General features: G+C 35.2%; 1 protein-coding gene across 2 annotated transcripts in view; it reads left to right on the top strand.

Annotated features, from left to right (window-relative positions):
* Positions 1-24286, top strand: part of LOC150098341 (casein kinase II subunit beta) — a 104295-nt gene extending 80009 nt beyond the window's left edge. For both annotated transcript variants that reach the window (XM_090404550.1, XM_090404551.1), the window contains exon 7: positions 23411-24286. In XM_090404550.1, the coding sequence (XP_090260676.1) occupies positions 23411-23519 (109 nt within the window). In that variant the 3' untranslated portion in view covers positions 23520-24286. The remainder of the gene's footprint in view (positions 1-23410) is intronic.
* The last annotated feature ends 299 nt before the right edge of the window (positions 24287-24585 follow it).

Consider the following 24585-nt stretch of genomic DNA (forward strand, 5'->3'; position numbering starts at 1 on the left):
TACTCTTCAAAAACTATTAACAAGCATCTATACCGTCACCATCAAAACAACTCGGAAACACAGGACAACCCCAAAGGTTATATCTCCTTACCATACATCAGCTCGCCAAGAAGCTACCAAGAATTTTAGGAAAGTTTAACATAAAAATGTGCTTTCTACTCTTCCCAAATTAAGATCAATTATAAGCAAACACAAACCAGCTCATGGCCATCTACAGTTCCCAGGAGTGTACAAAATTACGTGTGACTGTGGTAAGCCATACTATGGCCAGACTGAGAAATCCATCCTCCTACGTCTCGAAGAACACCAGAGAAACATTGCCTACAAAAGAACTAGAGCAAGTGCCCTGTCAAGCCATGTCCTGTTTTCAGTAAACACAAATAATGAAGGCCACAAAAACTGGACAACAACTTCAAATATGCCACGACGAGGTAGAACGCCGCATAGTCGAGTCTAAGGAAATTGTTATGTACCCTCATCATATAAACAGTAACCTTAGTTACAATTTACCGGACTCATTCAACTCTGCTATCAGATTCTGGTGCACTCGTGAAGTCACACGCTCACAGATGCCTAACAATAGATCTTTAACACGGACTGTAGCTCCAGTTCAAAGTTAACTGTAGTTTATAATAGTCGAATTTCAGTAACACAATGTTTCTTTATAGTTTTTTGTTTCTTAACGCCTAAAGAAGTCGGCTTTCCGACGAAACATGTTGCGTTATGAATAAATTTAATAGTTTGTTCTAACTCTCGGATCTAAGTCAGTTTATAAAAATATGAATATGTGTATATATATGTATATGCACACACTGCATTTTTCGGACAATAAGATGCACCCCAAATTTATGAGACAATGTTTAGAAAAAAAATATTATTATATAAAAATATTCACAAAACTTAAATTTCATTTCTTATTACCATAACGTTTCCCAGCAGCATTCAGTTCGTCTTCACATGTCTTATTACTGTCACTTTTCGTATTAATGTCTGAACTGTTATCACTGTCTTCAAAAACTAAGTCATCTTCAGTACCATCCATCGCATTATTTATGCCTCATTTTTTAAAAGACTTAATAATCGTCTCCTCCTCATAATTCAAAATCTCATATGCTTGCCCAGTAATTACAATTGATGCTGGTAAAGTTTTTGTATGAAAATCAGGGATTCCCACATATACCATGAGACACATGTTTGACTTTCATTGAAAATCTGGAAATCCAAGACTTGCCCGGTATCACCTACCTTCGGACCGTAAGAAAATTCTATTCTTACACACCAATTCTAAGACGATTTCTCTACGTAAAAAGGTGCACCTTATAGACCAAAAAATACGGTGTGTGTGTACACATACACACACTCTCTTCCAAAATACAGTTTAAGTTTTACTTCAGTACAGTAAGTTTTAGTTCAACAGAAGTGTTGTTACTTTCCCATTGAACATTTCGTCATTGTCATCGTCTGAGCAATTTAGGTATAGGCTTTTTATGTCATGTTCCTGCTTTGCAGATGAAGTTTATCTTTCCATCTTAATCTGGACATCCACAGTTTCTTCTAACTGTAAGTGTATTCTAGTGCTAGTTTAGAAATCCTACTGTTATTCATCCTTTCTACAAGGGCGACCTGAAAAGTTCTCGGTCTAACAATGAAAAAACGAACTTTATAATTTCAAAATTATTTTTATTTTTCAACATAATCTCCCTCAAGACTAATACATTTATTCCAGTGCCATTATCCCATCCCTGTAGTAGTTCTCAGTAAGATCTGCAAAATACCCCTCTACAGCTGCGATCACTTCTTGATTCGAAGAAAAACGCTGACCAGCAAGGAAGAGTTTTAGTTTTGGAAAGAGATAGAAGTCAGAGGGAGGCAAATCTGGGGAATAGGGTGGATGTTCCAACAATTCATAGTGTAGATCCCTTAATTTTCCCATTGCCAAAACATCTTTGTGGGCAGGTGCACTGGCCTGATGAAAGATGCTTTTTTTTTCCTTCTGCAAACCAGGTCTTTTCTCATAATTTTTTCATCTAGTCTGGTTAAAAGACCGGAATAATATCTCCTGGTTATTGTTTTACCCATTTCAAGATAATTTAATAAATAAAATGCCTTTAGTATCCCAAAACACCGATGCCATGACTGTTCCTGCTGATGGAACCGAATTGTCTTCTTTGACGCTGAACAGCCGGCTTCTCACTGTTTTGACTGCTGTTTGGATTCTGGTGTGTAATAGTGAATCCAAGTCTTATCCATGTTAATAAATTGATGCTCAAAATCAGTTTTATTCTTGTTAATGCTCCAAGCACTGTTCAGAGATTTTCACGTGAGTGCGTTTTTGATCTGCTGTGAGCAAGCGCTGCACCCATCTTGCCCAAAGCTTTTTCATATGCAATTCTTCATGCAAAATATATCCTACATGTTCTTTTGAAATACCTCTAGTATCAGCAATTTCACGCACTTTGACTCACCGGTCATCCAATACCATATCATGCACTTGATCAATGATTTCTGGTGTTGTTACACTTTTTGGACATCCTTCACGTGGAGCATCTTCAAGACGTAGGAGGATGGATTTCTTCAGTCTGGCCATAGTTACATGCGACAAAATTACATGCGACTGTGGCTTACCACAGTCGCATGTAATTTTGTACACTCCTGGGAACTGTAGATGGTCATGAGCTGGTTTGTGTTTGCTTATAATTTATCTTAATTTGGGAAGAGTAGAGAAGCACGTCTTTATGTTAAACTTTCTTAAAATTCTTGGTAGTTTCTTGGAGAGTGAGCTGATGTATGGTAAGGAGATATAACCTTTGGGGTTGTCCTGTGTTTCCGAGTTGTTTTGATGGTGAGGTATAGATGCTTGTTAATAGTTTTTGAAGAGTAGCCATTACTCGTGAAGGTTCTTTTTAGATGTTGTAGTTCATTTTTTAGCTCTTCATCATCTGACAGTACAGATCTGGCACGATACACTAGAGTTGAGATGAAACCCACTTTCTGTGCTGGATAGTGATGTGACATCAAATTAACCATGGAGGTTGAAGATAATTGATCTCTTCCTTTTCTGGACGTAAAACTTACCAAGACATCTGACTCCATAAAAATCTCCATCTTTAGAAAATCTACACACATGGATAGATACCTGCATGCATCTTCACATCACTATCCAGCACAGAAAGTGGATATCATCTCAACTCTAGTGCATCGTGCTAGAGTTTAGGAGATCATCATGCCAGATCTGTACTGTCAGATGATGAAGAGCTAAAAAAATGAACTAGAACATCTAAAAAGAACCTTCACGAGTAATGGCTACTCTTCAAAAACTATTAACAAGCATCTATACCGTCACCATCAAAACAACTCGGAAACACAGGACAACCCCAAAGGTTATATCTCCTTACCATACATCAGCTCGCCAAGAAGCTACCAAGAATTTTAGGAAAGTTTAACATAAAAATGTGCTTTCTACTCTTCCCAAATTAAGATCAATTATAAGCAAACACAAACCAGCTCATGGCCATCTACAGTTCCCAGGAGTGTACAAAATTACGTGTGACTGTGGTAAGCCATACTATGGCCAGACTGAGAAATCCATCCTCCTACGTCTCGAAGAACACCAGAGAAACATTGCCTACAAAAGAACTAGAGCAAGTGCCCTGTCAAGCCATGTCCTGTTTTCAGTAAACACAAATAATGAAGGCCACAAAAACTGGACAACAACTTCAAATATGCCACGACGAGGTAGAACGCCGCATAGTCGAGTCTAAGGAAATTGTTATGTACCCTCATCATATAAACAGTAACCTTAGTTACAATTTACCGGACTCATTCAACTCTGCTATCAGATTCTGGTGCACTCGTGAAGTCACACGCTCACAGATGCCTAACAATAGATCTTTAACACGGACTGTAGCTCCAGTTCAAAGTTAACTGTAGTTTATAATAGTCGAATTTCAGTAACACAATGTTTCTTTATAGTTTTTTGTTTCTTAACGCCTAAAGAAGTCGGCTTTCCGACGAAACATGTTGCGTTATGAATAAATTTAATAGTTTGTTCTAACTCTCGGATCTAAGTCAGTTTATAAAAATATGAATATGTGTATATATATGTATATGCACACACTGCATTTTTCGGACAATAAGATGCACCCCAAATTTATGAGACAATGTTTAGAAAAAAAATATTATTATATAAAAATATTCACAAAACTTAAATTTCATTTCTTATTACCATAACGTTTCCCAGCAGCATTCAGTTCGTCTTCACATGTCTCATTACTGTCACTTTTCGTATTAATGTCTGAACTGTTATCACTGTCTTCAAAAACTAAGTCATCTTCAGTACCATCCATCGCATTATTTATGCCTCATTTTTTAAAAGACTTAATAATCGTCTCCTCCTCATAATTCAAAATCTCATATGCTTGCCCAGTAATTACAATTGATGTAATTACTATGTTTAAATTTGGCAGTCCATTTCTTAATTGTAGAAAACAAAGGAGAAGAATGCCCATAAACTTTTATGAACTTTGAATGAATTTCTTTTGCCATAAACCTTCTTTTACAGAGCATTTTATAACCACACGATACTCAATTTTATCCATTTCAAGGGATACAGACTTTGCTTCAGATAGCTGTATAAAACAAACTACTTGATGGAATGACTTGCAATTTCACATGGATGCTTATGACAGATGTACCAACTTAGAAAAAAAAATCTTGCTGATAGTGTTGCCATCTATGGTCAAGGCCGAGAACTGTTCAGACCACCTTTGTATGTGGTGTAGCCAATTTTGCTGGTATTCTTCTATTTCTTGTATGATGTGTTTTGTATCTAATCGTTCCCTTATTTCTGTGTTTTTCTTTTTATCTAATCTAGTGAGTCCCAGGAGAGGTCTTAGAGACTTCATTTGTGCTGCTTCCAATCTTTGTCTGTTTCTTTGTTTTAGAATCCACATTTCACTTCCAAATTTGAGAGCTGTTTTAGAGCAGGAGTGTCAAACTCAATTGGACCACGGGCCATTTGAAATAAAACTGTATCTGAAGTGGGCTGCAAAAAATTTTCAACTGAAAAAACCTGCACTAATTAGAATCGAAAGGAAGTGAAAAAATTGAGTATAAATAAATTGGAAAATTAATAACAAAAATTTTATTTATTCTAAGTCATTACATGACATAAAATAATACTATAATGATTATGACAACTCAAAAAAAAAAATAATGTAAAGAATATTTTAATTATATTAATATTTACAATAGATAGCATTTAATCCAAATTAAACTGAAATTAAATTTTATTTGAATAAATCAAATATTTAGATTTGTAAATTTAGGGACACAAAAACACACTAGTTGAACAGATTATTTTATTAATTATTAATAAAATAAAACTTGACGTTTCGACCCCTGTATCGAGGTCATCATCGGAAGAATACAAGTGTATAAGGAACTAAGCTACATGCTCATGCCCTGTATACTGGTAAACTAAATCTACGTAGTTAATCCTTTTCCCTAGCCTGGCCTCTAGTGATAAAAAAAAAAAATAAAATAATAAAATTTTATCACTAGAGGTCAGGCTAGGGAAAAGGATTAATTAACTACGTAGATTTAGTTTACCGGTATACAGGGCATAAGCATGTAGCTTAGTTCCTTATACACTTGTATTCTTCCGATGATGACCTCGATACAGGAGTCGAAACGTCAAGTTTTATTTTATTCATAATTAATAAAATAATCTGTTCAACACGTGTGTTTTTGTGTCCCTAAATTTACAAATATGAGTGCTGATCACCGTGTAACCTTAAAAGAAAGAATCAAATATTTATATATTTATACATTCTAAAAAAAAAAAAGCATAAACTTTCATTAATAACCATCACAAAAATTTACAGAGCCTTCTGTCAGTTTGAAATTTTTTGTGTTTGCATTGAAATAAAATACTTCTATATATTTTTTGGGGGGGGGAGTCTATATTTTGGGGAATTTTTTAAATGTTACTGAAAATATTTTGGGTTAGTGTTTGAGTTAGTTGATGTGCTCACACACATCTAACTAAAAACAATAGATTTTAGTTAGATACTGTGTTTGCTAGTGCAACATATGGTTTTGCTTGAGTCGAAACAGCATAGTTAATGTGGGAGGAGACATGCGATGCATTAGTTACTGCCATTTTTATACCAGTTTTCTCTAATCGCACTAAAGAAATATATTACACAGACAGCAAATGTCTCTCTACTTTATTCAGTGGTTCAATAAAACTACTTGTTTTTCTTGCATCTGCAGTGTAGTGACAGTTGGGGAAGGTGTGTTGTTTACCATGGGGAGCGAGTTATCATCCAGACGTGAAAGTGGTTAAACTTTATTTTCATGTGCGATGTATATGCAAAACTTTTTAATTTCTTTTTTCATAAAGTAAATTCAGGGTACAGGAGTGTTAGTCATATGTGAGGGCGAGTTACATTCGAATAAATACGGTATTTCTGTTTTTATTATAAAAAGCAACCATCCTTTTTTTTTTAAATCTTTCCTTGAGGCGTCGGGTGCTGCAAGAAATTGCTTTGGGGGCCGCCTGCGGGCTGCCAGTTTCACACCCCTGTTTTAGAGGTATATTATGTAATCTTAATTGAGTTTGTTTAGTCATTTGTTTTTGAAATTTTTTTTTCATTATGCCATTAATTCTATTGTAAATTTTTAGTCTTGCTTCCAATTGTGAATCAGTATTGTGTTGCAAGATTATATTTCCTAATTATTTGAATTCCTGTAACCTGTTCTATTATTTTATTATTAAGCATAATTTTGACTTTCTGAATGGTGTTTCCACACATTGCCATATAACTTTGGTTTTTGTTTCAGAATTTTCATTAAAATTTTTTTTTTGCTATTTCATTTAGATGGTTAGTTATAATGTGGAGTTTATCTTCTGAATTTGTATACAGAAGATAAACTTGATCATCTGCATAAAGTATTGTATTTAGCTGTATATTATTTGTTAGTTTAATTCCATCTTTGACAGTTGTTTTCCATTCTTTTAGGATTCTGTTTATATAAATAGGTTTGGGGATAAGCCACAGCCTTGTCTTACTCCTTTATTTATGGTTATAGGTTCTGGTAATGTTACATGTGCAAATTTGATGCAAATTGTTGTTTCTCTGTATAGACTTTTTATTGCTTTAATTAACTGAGGAGGTATTTTATCGACTTGTAATATTTTCCAGAGTTGATTTCTGTTCACGTTATCATGTGCCTTTTCGTAGTCAATTAATAGAAGAAAAGTGGGCAGGTTAAATTCTTTCCTTTTTTCTATGATCTGTTGCATTGTGAAAGAGGCATCTTTTCATCCTTTTCTAAAACTACTCTGTTCTTCTAAATAGTTTTTTATATATTTAATTAGTCTGTTCTTTAAGATGTTTGCATATAGTTTCGATACTTTTATTAAGAGAGTAATGCCTCTGTAATTTCCACAAAGATTTAAGTAGGTTTTCTTTTAAGCTATTGTCTGAGTATTTAAAGAGCTCAACACATATTCCATCCAGGCCTTTGCTTTTTCTATTTTTTGAATTATTAAATTATTTTTCTAATTCTTCCATTACTATTTCTTCTGTACTTTCCTGTATATTAATATCTTCAATTTTGTGAGTTTTTTCTGCTGTGTGTAGTTGCCTGAAAATTTTAAAACCTATTCTTTGTGGTCCAGTGATATCCTGCTCTAATGATTTAACATATTTCCTCCAGCCTTCTCTGCATATACTGCAGAGAAGACTGGAAAGCTTTCTGACTTTAGCCCATAGTTTCTTATGTTGTATATAGTCAACAGTGTTTTTACTCTGCAGATAGATTTTAAAAGCCTGTTTTTTTCCTTTTGATTAATTCCTCAGATGAGCCACTTTAAGGCCTCCAAACCTGCCTTCTGGGAGGGAAAGCAGACTCCCACTGCATGAGATGAAAAACATAGTATAATAGGAAAGATTCACCCCTTGCTCTCAACTATTCTATGGTTTCCTTTATATTTTTCCAGTCAGTTTCAATATTGTTTGTGGTTGGTTTTATTTTATCTTTTATTCTGCTTTTATATACATTTCTAATACTCTCCTGTTCTAGGAGGTGAATTTTAACACTTTCACTGCCACACTCCTCGGGCATAGTTTGTTACCGCACACCAAGCAATTTCACTTCTTCAAGGTCAGTACGAGTAATCTCGTTGCCAGCGGTAAGCGTCATACGAGTATATTCATAGTTGGCTTGTAAGGCTCATATATCAACTACGAGTATACTCATAGTTGGCAGCGAATGTGTTAAACTGTTTATTAGATGTTGGTTCATTATCTTTTTTTCTTTTGAAGTATGTGGTTCTTTTTATAAATTCAAATCGGCTTTTGACTAACATTTGATCACTATCAATTTTACTTCTTCTAAAAACCCTTGTATTCTAGATATTATTATTTAGTTTGTTGGTAATAATAATAATAATGTAATCTATTATTGGTTTAATTCCTCTTGCTTCCCATCTGTACTCATGTATATTTTTATGCCTGAAGAAAGTGTTGCTGATTTTTAGATTGTTAAATATGCCGAAGTCTCTTAATATAATTCCATTGTTATTGATTACTGATTCTCCTTCTGATCCAATGCATCCTGTTATTGGGTTACTTCCCACTCTAGTGTTGAAATCTCCCATCAAGATTGTTGCTTCATTTTTATTTGTTTCCTCAATACATTCCTGAAGTTTTCCATAAAATTCTTTTGCCTCTTCCTCTTTTCCATCTACAGGTGCATAAATTCCAAAAAATATTGAGTGTTTTATTCATAATTTTCATTCTAATTTTGATTATTCTGTCTGAAACCCAAGTATAATCCAAAATTTTGTTTTTCCATTTTTTATTAATCCAAATTGCAACCTCAGATTTAGCCAGTTTGTCTTCTGGAACTCTGGAGAAGATCATGATATAATCTTCCAGAATTTGAGATCCCTTTTTCTTTTTTATCTCAGTTATTGCTGCTATATCAATGTTTGTTTTTTAATTCTCTGTTTAGCTTGTCAATTTTGTGTGTGATTCCACAGACATTCCAAGTAGCTATTTTTAATTTTTCAAAGAGAAGTCCCTGTTCATTATCCCGGTCAATTCCAATTAAATCCATCCTATTTTTCTTCTTCAGAGCTTTGCAAGTAATTGTAAATTTTCCCTGGATAGGCTGCCACCTTAAGGCCTCCAAACCTGCCTTCTGGGAAGGAAAGCAGACTCCCACTGAATGAGATGAAAAAACATAGTATAATAGGAAAGATTCACCCCTGCCTTCGACTATTCTAATAGCATTGGGGGGGGGGGGCAAGGGGAAACAAGAAAGAAAGAAAGAAGAGCAGGGACCAGTCTACAGATAATATAACAGATGTATGTTGACACAGTCCAGTCCTGCATCAGGTACCTCAGATTTGCTGCTCCCGTACTCACTGAAGTGAGCCCTTGCGGGACCATTAAACGTTTAATCTCGGTTAATTCAAATTTCAAGAATGTAGGGACTTAAAAAGATTTTTACCTGTGTAGTTTTGTTTTGGCATTTTTAAACTTATGGCTTTTTAGAACTTATAATATTTGGCATGTCACTATTAATTAAGGAACCTAAACATTGAATTTTTTGCAGCTAGATGCTGTTTTTACTGTTTTATATATATATATATATATATTTTTATATATATATATATTTTTTTTTTATATATCTACTCTATAATATAAAATAAGCCTTTTTTGTAACATTTTTTGTCAAGTTATTTGTAACGTTTTGAAACTCAGGGCTACCCTGAGTGTTGAGTCTTCAAAATTTGAGTCATCAGAATTCAAGAACATGCCTACCAGTCCAGAACCCGGGGTATTGGGCACCGTAGGTGGGGGGGGGGGGGCAGAACCTCCTCCCTCGCCCATCAGTGGCCAACCCCTCGAGTTCCGGACTGGTAGGCCAGTTCTCCTGGAATTCTGATGACTCGAATTTTGAAGACTCAAAAGGGTTCCCCCCACCACCACCACCATGCCCAACCCCCTGAGTTCTGGACTGGTAGGCCTGTTCTCCTCGAATTTTGAAGACTCAACACTCAGGGTAGCCCTGAGTTTCAAAACATTTCAAATAACCTGACAAAAAATGTGACACAAAAAAAAGCTTATCATTTTATATTATAGAGTAGATTATGATTTTTTTCAAGGGAGGCCGTGAAATATTTTAATTTTTCCAAACGGGGCCCTGACATCCAGAAGTTTGGGAAGCACTGATCTAATCCTATAGCTATATAGACATGAAGATTCTGTAATGTTCTATGCACCTCCATTTCACTTACATCAGTTCCCATATGTCTTTGTATAGTAGAACCTCTCATTACTGCAAAATCTCCACCTGAAAGATATACACTTGCGAAGTGTTAACTTACTAATTCTACTATTTTGATTCAGTTACCTCCCTACAATCAGTACTCATTAAAATCATTCTGCCATAAACATTCTTTCTTTTAAAACTAAACAATCACATGTATGTCACAGTAATTAATTTTCATTTTAAACAAGTTATGGACTCTACAACCATGTTATAAATTACTATTTTAATTTCCCGATGTTTCGACCTTCATATTAAGGTCATCATCTGCAGTATACACATATATACAAAGACAAGCTGAATTACATTTCACGCAGTATGCTAAAGAGACAATGAATTGATCAACAGTTATTCTACTGGCATGACCTCTGGTGAAAATAAAATAAAGAAAAATAAAATTAATTAAAAAAAACACTACATCAAAGCTATATTCTATTTAAGATAACATCAAAGAAACATTTTTTCATATAGATAATTTTATTACAGTAACAATGATGTCCTAATTTAACATGACAATTGTTATATTAGACTTAAGATTCTGGATTACCTATGGTTCTATTTATAGTTAACTCTTAGGGAGAAAGGTTGAGTGGGTAGAATATGTGCCTTCCATATTCTTGGGATTTTTAGACCATCATTATTGTTAAGATTAGGTGCTTTTCCAGTCAATTCTATGTAAAGTGTTCAGGGCATGATCAGAAAGGCCAGCTTCACCATAGTTATTATATTTAATGTGTCTTTTATGTTCCTTTTGTCTGATAGGAATTGTGCATCCTATTTCATCTATATAGAGTAGATTACAGGTGCAATAAATACAGTATATCCCAGGGTGGGCCAGCGGAGGGAGTGGGTCTTTAGATGAGTTGAGTAATTTCTTTAATTTTGCAGGAGGTTTAAAGGTGGCTTTAAAGTTGTATTTTTCTGATGTAATGGCTTTGATTATGTTTATAAAGTGTTGTGTGTTTTTAATATAGGAGGGGGAATGACCTACCAACTCCATGAGTGTTGATGCTAATTTCTTAGCTAGGTGATAATTAGAGCTGTTGATACCCTCAAATATCAGCTGGAGCGGTGTGCTTTTTTGGGGGATCTTTGGTAGACAGTAAATTCTTGCAGAACAAGCGTAGTCGGAAGTAATTTTTTGTCTGTATCTTCGGGCCATGTAGTGACTGATTAAAGTAGCTTCTCTGTTTTCTTTCGTATCCTGTTTTTTGGGTCATAGTTAACCCAAACTATGACCAAAGTTAACAAGTTGTCTGAGACTATCAGATTCATTTTTTCTAAATATGTGTGTGGTGTGTTTTGTTTATAAATCTTTAGTAGACCATAAATTCTCGGAGAATGAGTGCAGTGCAGAAGTAATTTTTTGACCGTATCTTCGGGTGACTATCACCCAAAGATACAGTCACTCAGGCCGATAGTCAAGGGTATAGACAGGCCTAATTATCACCTAGCCAAGAAATTAGTATTAACACTGAAGGAGTTGGTAGGTCATTCCCCCTCCTATATTAAAAACACACAACACTTTATAAACATAATCAAAGACATTACATTAGAAAAAGATGATTTATTAGTCAGTTTTGACGTCTCTGCCCTCTTCACGAATGTCCCAATCAATGACACAATCCTTCGTTTACAGGACAAATTCCATCTCAATATCACAGAGCTCTTTGCGCATGTATTACGTTCTGGTTATTTTGTGTGGCAAAATGTTTTCTACCTGCAAAAAGCAGACACAGCCATGGGCTCACCATTATCCCCGATGTTTCCCCCATTGCTAACTTTTACATGGAATATTTTGAGCAATGTGCTCTAGATTCCTCTCCTTTAAAACCCAAAGTCTGGCTTAGATACACGTTGATGATGTTTTTGCTATCTGGCCCCATGGCTGCCAGACATTAGACACTTTCCTCAGCCACCTAAACAAACAACACAGCCACATACAGTTTACAATTGAGATTCAAAAGCAGAACCCACTTCTGTTTCTAGATACACTTGTCACACTTCTTCCTTCTTATCACCCTAGCCAAGAAATTAGTGTCAACACTCAAGGAGTTGGTAAATCCTTGAGGGTTTCCAGTAAATCCTTCACGGTTTACTTTAAACTGACACATACTGGCCAATATATACACAAAAACTAGGTGTCATTAATACTCAAAAAAATAGGGCTTTGAAGATTTGCTCCAATGAACAAGCACTTAAAGATGAATTTAAAGTTATCAGCAATACTTTCCTAAAAATGGTTCCAGCCAAAATACTATCAACAAAAATTCTCTACAAGACCTCACTTAAAAATAAAGATAAACTAGACTACAATAAAACTGTAACCATTCCATACATTAAAGGGACATCAGATAAAATAAACAGAATACTACAGAAATACAACCTTAAAGCCACCTTTAAACCTCCTGCAAAATTAAAGAGCGAGCTTGCTCAACTCATCCAAAGACCCACTCCCTCTGCTGGCCCACCCTGGAGTATACCATATTTATTGCACCTGTAATCTACCCCAGGGCTGTCCAAAGCATTTTTTTTTGTGCGACCTGCTTTTCACAAGCAAAAAAATAAAATAACAATTCGAATTGAATGCGTATTAGATATTTTAATTCTATCGCTAATCGATAATGTCGATGTTGATGATTTTATTTGGTGATTTTACATCACTATATATCGACATGTTTTTCAAATGTTAGATGTGTTAAAGAAGCGTTCTTACACTGTTTTGTTCCAACGTGCTTGCTCCAGGTGCTCACAGGGAACGTGAGTGTGGGATTAGTGCACAATTAGTGTTGTTTGTTTGTTCAACTTTCGAGGTTGTGTTGCTGCTGCTTACCAAATTACGATGCACATTGTGATGTGACCCTCGGATAAATTTTTTTTTTGTAATGCGGCCCTTGGATTACCTAAGGTTGGATAGCCCTGATCTACCCTATATAGGGGAAACAGGACGCACAATTCCTATCATACAAAAGGAACATAAACGACACATTACATATAACTATGGTGAAGCTGGCCTTTCTGATCATGCCCTGAATACTTTACATAAAATTGACTGGAAAAGCACCTGTTGTTTACATCACACCAAAACATGGTATGTACGTAAATTTAAGGAAGCCTCTGAGATTTTTATCAACCACCCTAATCTTAACAGTAATGATGGTCTAAAAATCCCAAGGATATGGAAGACACATATTCCACCTACTTACCCTTTCTCCCTAAGAGTTAACTATAAATAGGACCATAGGTAATCCAGAATCTTAAGTCTAATATAACAATTATCATGTTAAATTAGGACAAAATTGTTACTGTAATAAAACTATCTATATGAAAGAATGTTTCTCTGATGTTATCTTAAATAGAATATAGCTTTGATGCAGTTTTTTTTTTAATTAATTAATTTTATTTTTATTTATTTTATTTTCACTAGAAGTCATGCCGGTAGAATAACTGTTGATCAAATCATTCTCTTTAGCATACTGTGTGAAATGTAATTCAGCTTGTCTTTGTATATATATATATGTGTATACTGCAGATGATGACCTTAATATGAAGTTTGGAACATCGGGAAATTAAAATAGTTATTTATAACACGATTGTAGAGTCCATAATTTGTCTAAAATGAATGCTGATCAAATTGTACAACTAAAGGAAAGGACCACAGTAATTAACTTTTTAATTGTAAATAAGTATCATAAGATACTTATTTACATATGATAATATGTAAATAATGATAATACTTATTTACATAAGATACTTATACTTTCGTCTTAAGTATCATAAGACATCATCAGTACAGTTATTAAACCAGAAATAGGAATTACATTCAATTCTTCTGTTTACTTGTAAACATATTGAAAGAACTGTTTGGGATTATCTTTTGCCTGTACTGCTAATTTCCTTTCATACTCTGCTTTTGCCTTTCTTAGACCACACTGGTTACTCTTCTGGCCTGTACTCATACTGCTCATATTCCTGTTGGTCATCTTTCTCCTTGAATTTCCACAAATTTCTTCTTCTTTTTTTTTGTAGCTCCAGCCTGATGATGATATTCATCCATTTAACTCCCACTTGATTTACTCTTAACTCTAGGTATGCAGTCTGCCATTACTTCCCTCAAACACTTCTTTCCCACTTTCAACATCCAGCCCTTGCAGTTTCACATGCCATGGCATTTATGCAAGCAATCTCCTAAGCTTGTCATACTTACCAGCCCTGTAATTCCACATATAATCCCTCTTAACTGAAAATTGGAGACACCATTTAACCACCTCCCAGTTTAGGACCATATGATTACTCTCACCAATTGGCAGCAATGTGGTCATATTGGTTATAGACAAATTCTCAGGTGCAATGACTAGATTGAGCACTCTCAAGCTCTATGCACTGAAGTGCCATTGAATTAGGGATAGGAGACACTATAAAAATTCTGTACCTCAACTCCCATATTGTATGCATGCATGGCCAAAAGTGTGGTTATACTTAGTTGTCAGCATTGGCTTCAAGCATTTGTCGTGAGAAGCATAATAGGAAAGGTGTATTATTTAGATGCATTTGACAAAGGTCAGATCATAATTGCCCGATGGATAGGTCACTATCTCCAAAATTGGCAACGAACTTGGATTTTCTCGTATGACAGTTTCAAGAACATTCCAGGAATATGAAAATTATGGCACAAAAACAAGCACCCACAAACTGCAAAGGGCAACCAGCCTTGAATGATCATGGGCTTCACCTTCTGACTTGCATCATACGGACTGATAAGAGCCAGACATTATCTCAAATCACCTCCCATCTGAATGAGGATGGGAGGTGATTTTGCTATCTTTATATACTAACTATCAGAAAATCACTGCAAGGACTGTGCAATGTTCACTTGACAATCTTGGCTTTGGGAACCACTTCTAACAACACGACACTGGGCTGAATGCCTGGCCTGGACCTGTCCAGGCAGGCTACTGCTTGGTTCCCAGAGCATTCTGTTGATTTGAAATAATGAAATGGCCACCTAGAAGCCTGATTTAAATCCCATCGAAAATATTTGGAATACCATTGACCAGAGTGTTTGGGCCCATGTCCTATCACTGCCGAACTTCGAACTTGAGCAAATTGTGGACAGCTCTGGAGGATGATGGGTCATCATACCTGTGAAACACTTGCAAGCTTGTGGAGTCCTTGCCTCATCGTGTGACAGCCATTATCAAGGCCATAGGGGAAGGGGGGTCTAACATGTTACTAGGTAGTTGTTCCTAATTCAGAGCGAGGAATGGCACTTCAGAGTATTCATTCCATCACATGTTGTCTCAGATAATTATACCTTGGTAACTGCATAAATTCCATTTCCTTTCTCTGATGTGTCTCCTCCTTCCATGCATGTTCCATGTTGAAATCTCTCATAATAATTACTCACTTTCCACTCATTGAGCCTATTTGCTAATGCATACTATCCCTGTCTTCTTTTCCATCCCATAGTCTATAACAGCATCCAACTGTATATTTTGTTCTGCTGGCCTCAAATGTGCTATTTTCACTGGCCTGCAGTTGAACTTGTACTCTCTTTGGTTGCAATTCATTGGCTGTCATCATCATCAATAACCCCCCCCCCCCCCATTCTTTTCTCTCTATCCTCCCTGAACACACTATAACCCTTCACATTCTATCCCAATAACTATATTATCTTCTGTCAGCCATGCCAATAACCTTTGGCCAGGATTCCTGACACTTTATATACTATCTCATTCTGGTTTGTTACCAAACCAGAATGAGACTAACTTTTGGTACTAACTTAGATGTTTTATACACATTTCTTACACTCATCTGTTTCAGTGATGTCTGCATATCCATTCAACACCCCCCCCCCCATCCACACACCAAAAGCTCTAGTTTTCCTGATTTTGCACATCCACTTTCACTTTATTCAATGTTCATTCTTGCCATTCTTCTTTGTCTGTCAAACTCACTGCACAACACTCCTCCTGCATAACCTATGCATCAAGTCATTCACTATTATGGCCTTCCTTCTCATCTCAACTCTGTTATACCATGGCAACAGACTCACTATCTTAACTCTCTTTTTTTTTTTTTTTTTGCAATTATGGAATCCTGCAGATTTGTACTGGATTTATTTAGAAGTACAACAGCATTAAATAAAGAACTGAGATTAATATCTTCAATTTGTGATATCAGGTTTGATGCCTTTTTTTTTTATGTTGATCCCATACACCGTATATGGATAGTGGGTTGAGAAAGGAGAAACTTGTTTACATTTGATTTAAAAGCCTATATATTGTATTCCTTGGGAAACACATCGGGGGGAAGACTTTCACAATACAGCAGTATCAGCGATGAAGGAGGAGGAAAAGAAATTTGTTCTGTGGGTTTCAAGGTGTACTGTGAAGGGATGTTGGGTGGCAGCTGCACATGTTCTAATAGGCTTAGTACTGTGTGGGGAAATTATTGATGCTATTTCAGATAAACATTTGTCATAGAAATATTTATAGAATACACAAATTGCAGAAACCAAATGTCTGTGTGAAAGTGGAAGGAGTGAGTTGGTAAGAGATGGGTCATTAATGAATCTAATTGTTCTTTTTTGTAGTGAGTCAAACAGTTTGAGGGAGCTCTTAGGAGCCCCACTCCAAATGTAAGAGCAGTATTTGATAGCTGGGCAGATTTGTGATTTGTATAAGGTTAACAGCTGTTCAGAGGTGAAGTAATGTCTTGAGCAAAAGAGAAATCCTAGTTTTTTAGAATCTGAGGACACAATGATTGTGATGTGTTTATACCAGGAGAGGCTTGATTTCAAGATGAGAAGGGAGATCACATCTTGTCTGGAAATTTGAGTGTTATCAAAAATAATACTGGGAAAAAATGATTATTTTTTTATGAGAAATAAGAGAGAACTGGGTTTTACTAGCATTGAAATTGATGAGGTTATCTGAGCCCCATTTGAGGATAGATGGCTTAGAGATCAGAATTGAGGACAGTGGTGGTTGAGGTGAGTTGTGTAGAGTAAGGTTTATCAAATGAAAGGGAGCAGTGCAATGTGTTGTCATCTGCAAAACTGTGTATTGGATTGGAGGTCAACTGAAGTAGGTCATTGATATATAGAAGGAAGAGGGTTGCTGAGAGAACAGAACCTTGTGAAAACCCAAGTGATATCAAGTGATATCACTTGAGATTTGCCAAACTTCTCCATGGCATTTGTCCAGAGATGGGTGATGTGTGCGTAGATCTCATAAGATCCTAAGATTCTGTCGCTGCTGATCAACAGCATCAACAGAATCCATACTGGTGGTCATTTGTTAGCTGGGTGCCTTCAAAAGTAGTGTAGGAGTTGGGAATTGATAGTTTTACAACCCCTTTTTGGCTTGAGCTAGATTGTTAATCTCTAAATTTCTCATGATAATTTTTTCTTAGCTTCTCATCCCCCCCTCCCAAAAAAAAAAAAAAATATATATATATATATCCTAAAAACTGTTGTTAATGAGGTAATTTCTGAAAAATAATACTAAGGTGAGTGAGATAGGGCAGTAGTTAGATGGCAGTGATTTGTCGCCCTTCTTGGGAATGGGTTGAAAATAGGTACACTGGTGAACAAACCTTCAGGACAATTAGAGGAATGCCATCAGCACAGGAGACTTTTGTGTCAAGTGGACAATATTTTTGGATCTCTTTCTGGCAAAAGGATATGGTGGGTATTGTATATTAGGAAGCTGGAATGGTTGGGGGGCACTTACTAATTAGTTATGTGTGCATTGTAGGCAAGGTGTGAAGCCAGGAGATTGGCTTTTTTTTGTGGGTGATGATGCATAGCCATCTGGGTATGATAGGGGTGGGAATAGCTTTGGGCAAAAGTTACGACCAGTTGCTTTGGCAAGAGGCCAAAAGGCTTGACTACCGTTTGGGCAGGCTGCAAGTTTCCTGCTTTTTGCTCTTTCAAACTCTGTTTTGGAAGCATTGATAGTTTTCTTGCATCTATTTTGGACTTGAGTATAAACACGGAAAGAGGATAGAATTCTTGATGTAAGCCAGTTGTGATATGCTTGATTTTCATTTGTACAATCTTGGCACATCTTTTGGAGAAACAGGGTTTAGTTAGGGGAAATGCAGGCCACTTTTTTTCACAATGTAATGTAATGATGAATAACTCTGAAGACAAAGTGGTCTCGCACTTATCAAACTATCTTTCTGTATCTCCTTCAACTCTAACTGCTGATTCACAGCTTATAGACTACATATATTGCTCAGTGTTATACACTCTAATTGTAGTGTTTTGAACAGCATTTCTCTCAGTACCCTGTCATCTGGCTTTTGTAGATCTACAAAACATAAAATAACCTTGTTATAGTCCATGATTCCTTAACTGTTTGTCGTAAAATGAAAGTCTGATTCTGACAACCCCTGTTTCGCCTGAGCCCAGATTGTTAATCTCTAAATTTCTCACGATAATTTTTTCTTAGCTTCTCCCCTTCTGCAATAAAAAAAAAATATATATATATATATATCCTAAAAACTGTTGTTAATCCAGTAGGGAAAAAAATCCCCTGAATGTTGACAACAGTAAATCCATCATCTGTGGCATTTCTGAAAAGTTGGCAAAAATCATGAAAAAAATACAACCTGGAGATTTCAGACCACACAAAAAATTGGCATCCATTTTCAGCTCTCCTAGAGGCTAGCAGACACATCCATAACAGAATCTTTTGGTGGAAAATCTTTTTGGGATCCCATCGCTATTCCATCTAATTGTTTGTATATTTTCACTTTCCATGTAAAATAATCTGCCTGTACTGTGAATTTAAATATCTGAAAGATATCAGGGGGAAATTGTGAATTTAGCATGTTAAGTGTTTCAATCAATAGTACATTAGTGAATAATGAGGTGATATCAAAACTCACCATTAGGTCTGAACTATTTAAGGTGTGGTTTTCTAAAATACTTTTTAGGTGGGTAGAATTTTTAACAAAAGAGGGAGAATTGTTTGTGCAAGTGGGTAGTAGTTTGGCTAAATGTTTAGCTAGTTTATATGTAGGACTGTTTATACTATCTACAATAGGGCATAAAGGTATACTATTGTATACCTTTATGCCCTATTGTAATCCCCAGAAATCTCCCCTCCACTATCTACCACAGAAGACTACGGCAAAACTATCACCATCCCATACATTAAAGGCATATCTGAAAAGATATCTTGGGTGCTTAACAAACACCAACTGCGCACCATCGAGCTTACTATGGACAGACAGAAAGAACTGTGGACATCCGCCTCACTGAACACAAAAAATGTTTTTTGTGTTCACTGCACTATGTCAGGTCTGGCAGACCATGCTTTGGATACTCCGGCACACAGGATCATCTTTCACCTTGTGGATGTTCTGTAGGCCACCACCATGAAATTGCTGCCTTGGGCAGTCCTACACAATATGAGTAATCGTCTGAGCCACGGGAGAACAATCACAATAAGGGTGGTCTAACAGCCCCCATTTATGTAGTAGGTAGCCACATCTGCCCTGGTTAGTTCTGATCCTATTGATTGATGACCAAATCTTCCTAGGAAGAGCAAAACCAGGCTGCAGAGCACAGGGATCTTTTACCAGGGAAGCCGTTTTTTGGGAGATTGTTGGACCAGTATTCTCTCTCCACATGTCAGGTGTTGATTGCAGGACAGCTGAAGAGACTTCGTCCATGGACCAGAGAGGCTTTCTGGAAGGAGATGACATTTGACAAGGAAAAACTGTAAACCTTCACTATAGCAAACTCTGGTATGGTAGAGTACATGCACTTCACACAAGAGAGGAATGACATTTTTTTCTTATCTATTAAGCCATATAGATATTATTATTATTATAGATTTGGACAAATTGCATAGTGTTTTTAAATTTTTACAAATAAACATATTTGTAAATATGTTTATTTGTTTGTAATTTGTTTTGTAGATACTAAACCATGTACATGCATTTTATTTACTAATTTATCTTCTATTTATTTAAACTTTCAACATGCAGATCCCATTATTTCATTACAGAACATCCCAGATTTCATTATCTATATGGATCACATTATGAAGGAATGTGGTATTAAAACTGATATCAAAATTGGAGATGTTAATGTCAGCTCTTTGCTTTATGCGGATGATGTTATACTTCTAAATAAATCCGCTACAAGTCTGCAAGATTCTCTGACTAAATTGAATAGCTGTTGTAATAGATATGGTATGAAGGTCAGCAATAAAAAGACAAAGACAATGAAAATAGGCAGAATCATTGAAAATGTCAACTGTGTTGTGAATGGAGAACCTGTGGAACAAGTAAAACATTTCAGCTACTTAGGCACAATTTTTACTGAAGATGGTAAACTAAATATAGAAATAGACAACAGAATCAGCAAAGCTGGTATCGTGGGAAGTCAATTGAATAAATTCATATGGAATAAGAAAGAAATTAGTCGGAACACTAAATTAGCTGTATACAAGACTGTGTTCAAACCAATTTTAACTTATGGATCTGAGAGCTGGGTCAGAAGTAAAACACTTGACCAAAGACTAGAGACCGCAGATATGAGAGTCCTGAGAAAGATTAGAGGCGTGAACAGATGGCATCAATGGCAATATCATATTAAAAATGAGGATATTAGGAAAGAACTTGACATTGTCAGCATCCAGGAATGCGTTAGCAGAGCTAATCTCAGATGGTATGGTCACTTAAATAGAATGGGAGAGGAAAGATTAGCAAAACAAGTGTTCTCTGCCAGGTTGGCAGGAAAACGACCCAGAGGAAGACCAAGATATAGGTGGATTGATACGGTACAAAGTGCCTTAGACGATAGAAATATAAGATCTGATAATGTTGGAGTCTTGACAAGTAACAGACTGATTTGGAGGAAAATTGTAGATAGGAAGTTAGTAATGATGTAATTTTTTCATGTAGTACTGTCATATCCTGTACACCCCTTGAGGGTACATGGCAGGAATTTGATGATGATGATGATGACATGCAGATCCTTAACACTTTGAACATGCATTTTATCTTTTTTGCCTATTTATCTCTTTATAATATTTATTTATTTATTAATACTCTGTACTCCTGTAGCCTGTGTCATGGTGCAGTGTGACCTTTGTTGTTCTCATGACATAAAACCAAAAATCAATCAATTGTAACCTCATTTGAGATTTTGCTCACATTCATTTCATATTCTAAAACTGCTTAATGAGAACATGTTTGCCAACTTGATATATGCTATATCATACAAAAATTTTCATATCTAATGCAAACAAAAGACTCATTTCTCTTTGTACTGCACTTTGGAATAACAAAAGTCTCCTTTGTTATTCCTCACACATTTCATAAATACGTGTGTGTATGCAGAAGTATAAAAAAAAAAGTGCATACAGTTATCTAAAATATCCAGATTGTTTAAAATTATATCAATAAAGATGTATATTTTGTTCTTTTAGTATGCATTGCAAACTTTATTTCTTATTTTATAAACTTCTTAATTTAGCTCTAAATTTTTGCATTATTTCCAGTGGGTGTTAAATAAAAATTTCATTCCATTTTGGAGAATCAATCCAGGTTGCAAAAGAAAGTCATTCCATAGATGCAGAAGAAATTAGATTTGTATGAAATGTACAAAATAGTGCAGTTACAGCTGGAAATCCTTTACACTGGTTGTCTTATTTTGTAAATTATACTTCCAAAAACTCTGACGTTTTTTTTTCAGCAGTAATGTCCACTGTAAATAGTGAACACATTTAGGCTTAGGTGTTGTTTTGCATTCATAAAATTTAATGGAATAACTGCAGTACAAAGAGAAATAATTAAACGGCAGGTTTAATCATTTCAGTATTTTGTCTGTCACAGAGACATTCTGGAATGCAATGTTAAAATTTTAATAAAACACACAAACAATGCAGAAGAAATAAAATTAGACTATATAAAGACTAAAGTCTGAGGGGCGTTCTCTATGGGGAGGCTTAAGATTTAGTTTCCCAAATCTTGGTAAGTTTAACACAGCTATATTTATTAAGATTAATATGAGCCTTTCAAGTGTGTATTTACTGCTGTGATGGAGCATAATACTAAATCCACAGCAGAATTTTTGTTTGCTGTTTATTGTTTGGATATCTTATATAAATCTGTGTGCATATTTTTTATCTCACCAGAGTGTGTGAGAAAGTAGTCTTTAATACCACTCCAATACATGAGAAACTGCAAGGCACATAAAATACCATGTCTGGGCTGGATTCATGAGCAACGGAATCTGATGCTATTCCTCTTTAAAGATCTGGACGTTATCCTTGGGGAATATTTCATAATTAGCATGAAAACGTTGTGATGACAACGTTTTCATGCTAATTATGTATAAAGACTGTCTGTGTTGTTCATAGTCTTTTAACTCTCAATGTTTAGTGTTTTTTCTTTTATAATATCACCTGAAGAAGGCTGTTACAGGCCGAAACTAGTAGTGTGTTTATATTAAAACCTTTTTCCTTAAATCTCGGTTCTAGTCATTTAATTCTTCATTAAAAAAAAGTATATGTGTGTGTGTGTGTGTGTTTATATATATATATATATATATATATATATAGACACATTTTCCATGACTTATGGGCTACCCTGTATATATATATATATATATACACTTTTGTATAATTATGTAGTTTACAAATTTGAAAATGTGGATTTGTAGTTTCACAGTGTTCACTTTTTCTGTTGCCTTTTGCTAGATTTGAAAAAAATCCATTTTATTTTCCCTAATAATGTGCTTATAACATGGAAAAAGGCAGGTGCTCTGCTGTGATCATATCTTATTCCTTCCAACATTCCAAAAGGGTATTGAGTTCACCATCCTGTTAGAAACCCCAGAATGGCTTGAAAAAATGTGCTATATGTTTACAACCTTTTGATGGAATTCACCTATTTTAAAATAATAATAATAAAAAAAGTATTAAAATATCATTTAAAAATAACTACCAGCAAACTGTTTCACATTTTAGTTAATTTACTAGTTTTGCTCTGAGTTTGTAAGAGCTTTCAGTTAAATTTTTTTTTTTATTCCCTTTAGATTATATGGCTTCAAAATCCACCCTTTGGCCTATCAGTTGCAGCAGCAGGCAGCATCCAATTTTAAAGGTCCAGTTAGAACAATGAGCTACAATAATGGGAAACGCTGACAGTGGATAGATCATATCTTTATATGCACCCTCCTAATATAATACGTTGCCCGCTGAAAAAAAAAAGAGAGAGAGAAATTGTATCATCTTCAGATACCTTGTGTAACTTTTATCTCAAGTTATGAAGTTTTATTTCAGTATTTCTTTAATATAGTGGGAAATACTTTAGGTATTAAATTGGATTACTCTAGGTCTTTTGTACCAAATTGCCTCTATTTTTGACTCTTAATTTATTTCTTTGAAATGAAGTTCTGCTAGGTGTGTAAGAAAAGACTAGATCTGTGAAATGTGCAGATACTCATTTGTTTGGAACTACAGTGCTGAAGCTAGCAGATATAACGAATATAATGCCTCAGTATTTGTAGTTCTTTCATCATGCATTTTGTTTTTGCAAAATTATTTCTTAGAAATATTTTTAAAGTGAATCATTCAGACACATCAAATGGTCATGAAGTGCTGTTCATCTCATTAGTAAACTTGCTGTTGAAGTATTAGAAACTGGTGTAGGATAATAAAAAGTGTATGTTCACTAAATTTGTTCTCTGTTTTTTCAAGTAATGTAGTTTTAACTCTTACCTTATTTTGATATTCATATGTATATGACCTCCCACCTCTTTCTGTTTTTACAGTATATATTGTCAAAGAATAATATTAATTTGGTTGCTGTGAGCTTTGAAAACATTGTAAAAGTATATAACATTAATTACATGCTTTGTAAATGCTTTACTAGAAAAATATTTTAAAAAATAAAATATTGGACTGTGTCATTGTATCTGCTGCATTTTCCCTTAGGGTGAATTATGCATAACATTTATGCATATTAAGGTGCTGTTTCAAGAATGACCTAGAATATGCTTCATGAAATATTTCTGTTAGAAAGGGACTAATATCTAATAGTTTGTGTGTGTGTGTGTGTGTGTGTGTGTGTGTGTGTGTGTGTGTGTGTGTGTGTGTGTGTGTGGACTAATGCTCTGGCAGTTTTGGTGTATGTGCGCACACGTGTGAAAAATAACCAAATAAAAGAGAAACAAGTCTTGTTCAGTTTTATATACAAGTAAATCTCAGT

This window comes from Typopeltis vanoorti, chromosome 15 (assembly GCF_054136105.1).
Source record: "Typopeltis vanoorti isolate ZY-2024b chromosome 15, IOZ_Tvanoo_1.0, whole genome shotgun sequence".
Taxonomy (NCBI): Eukaryota; Metazoa; Arthropoda; class Arachnida; order Uropygi; family Thelyphonidae; genus Typopeltis; species Typopeltis vanoorti.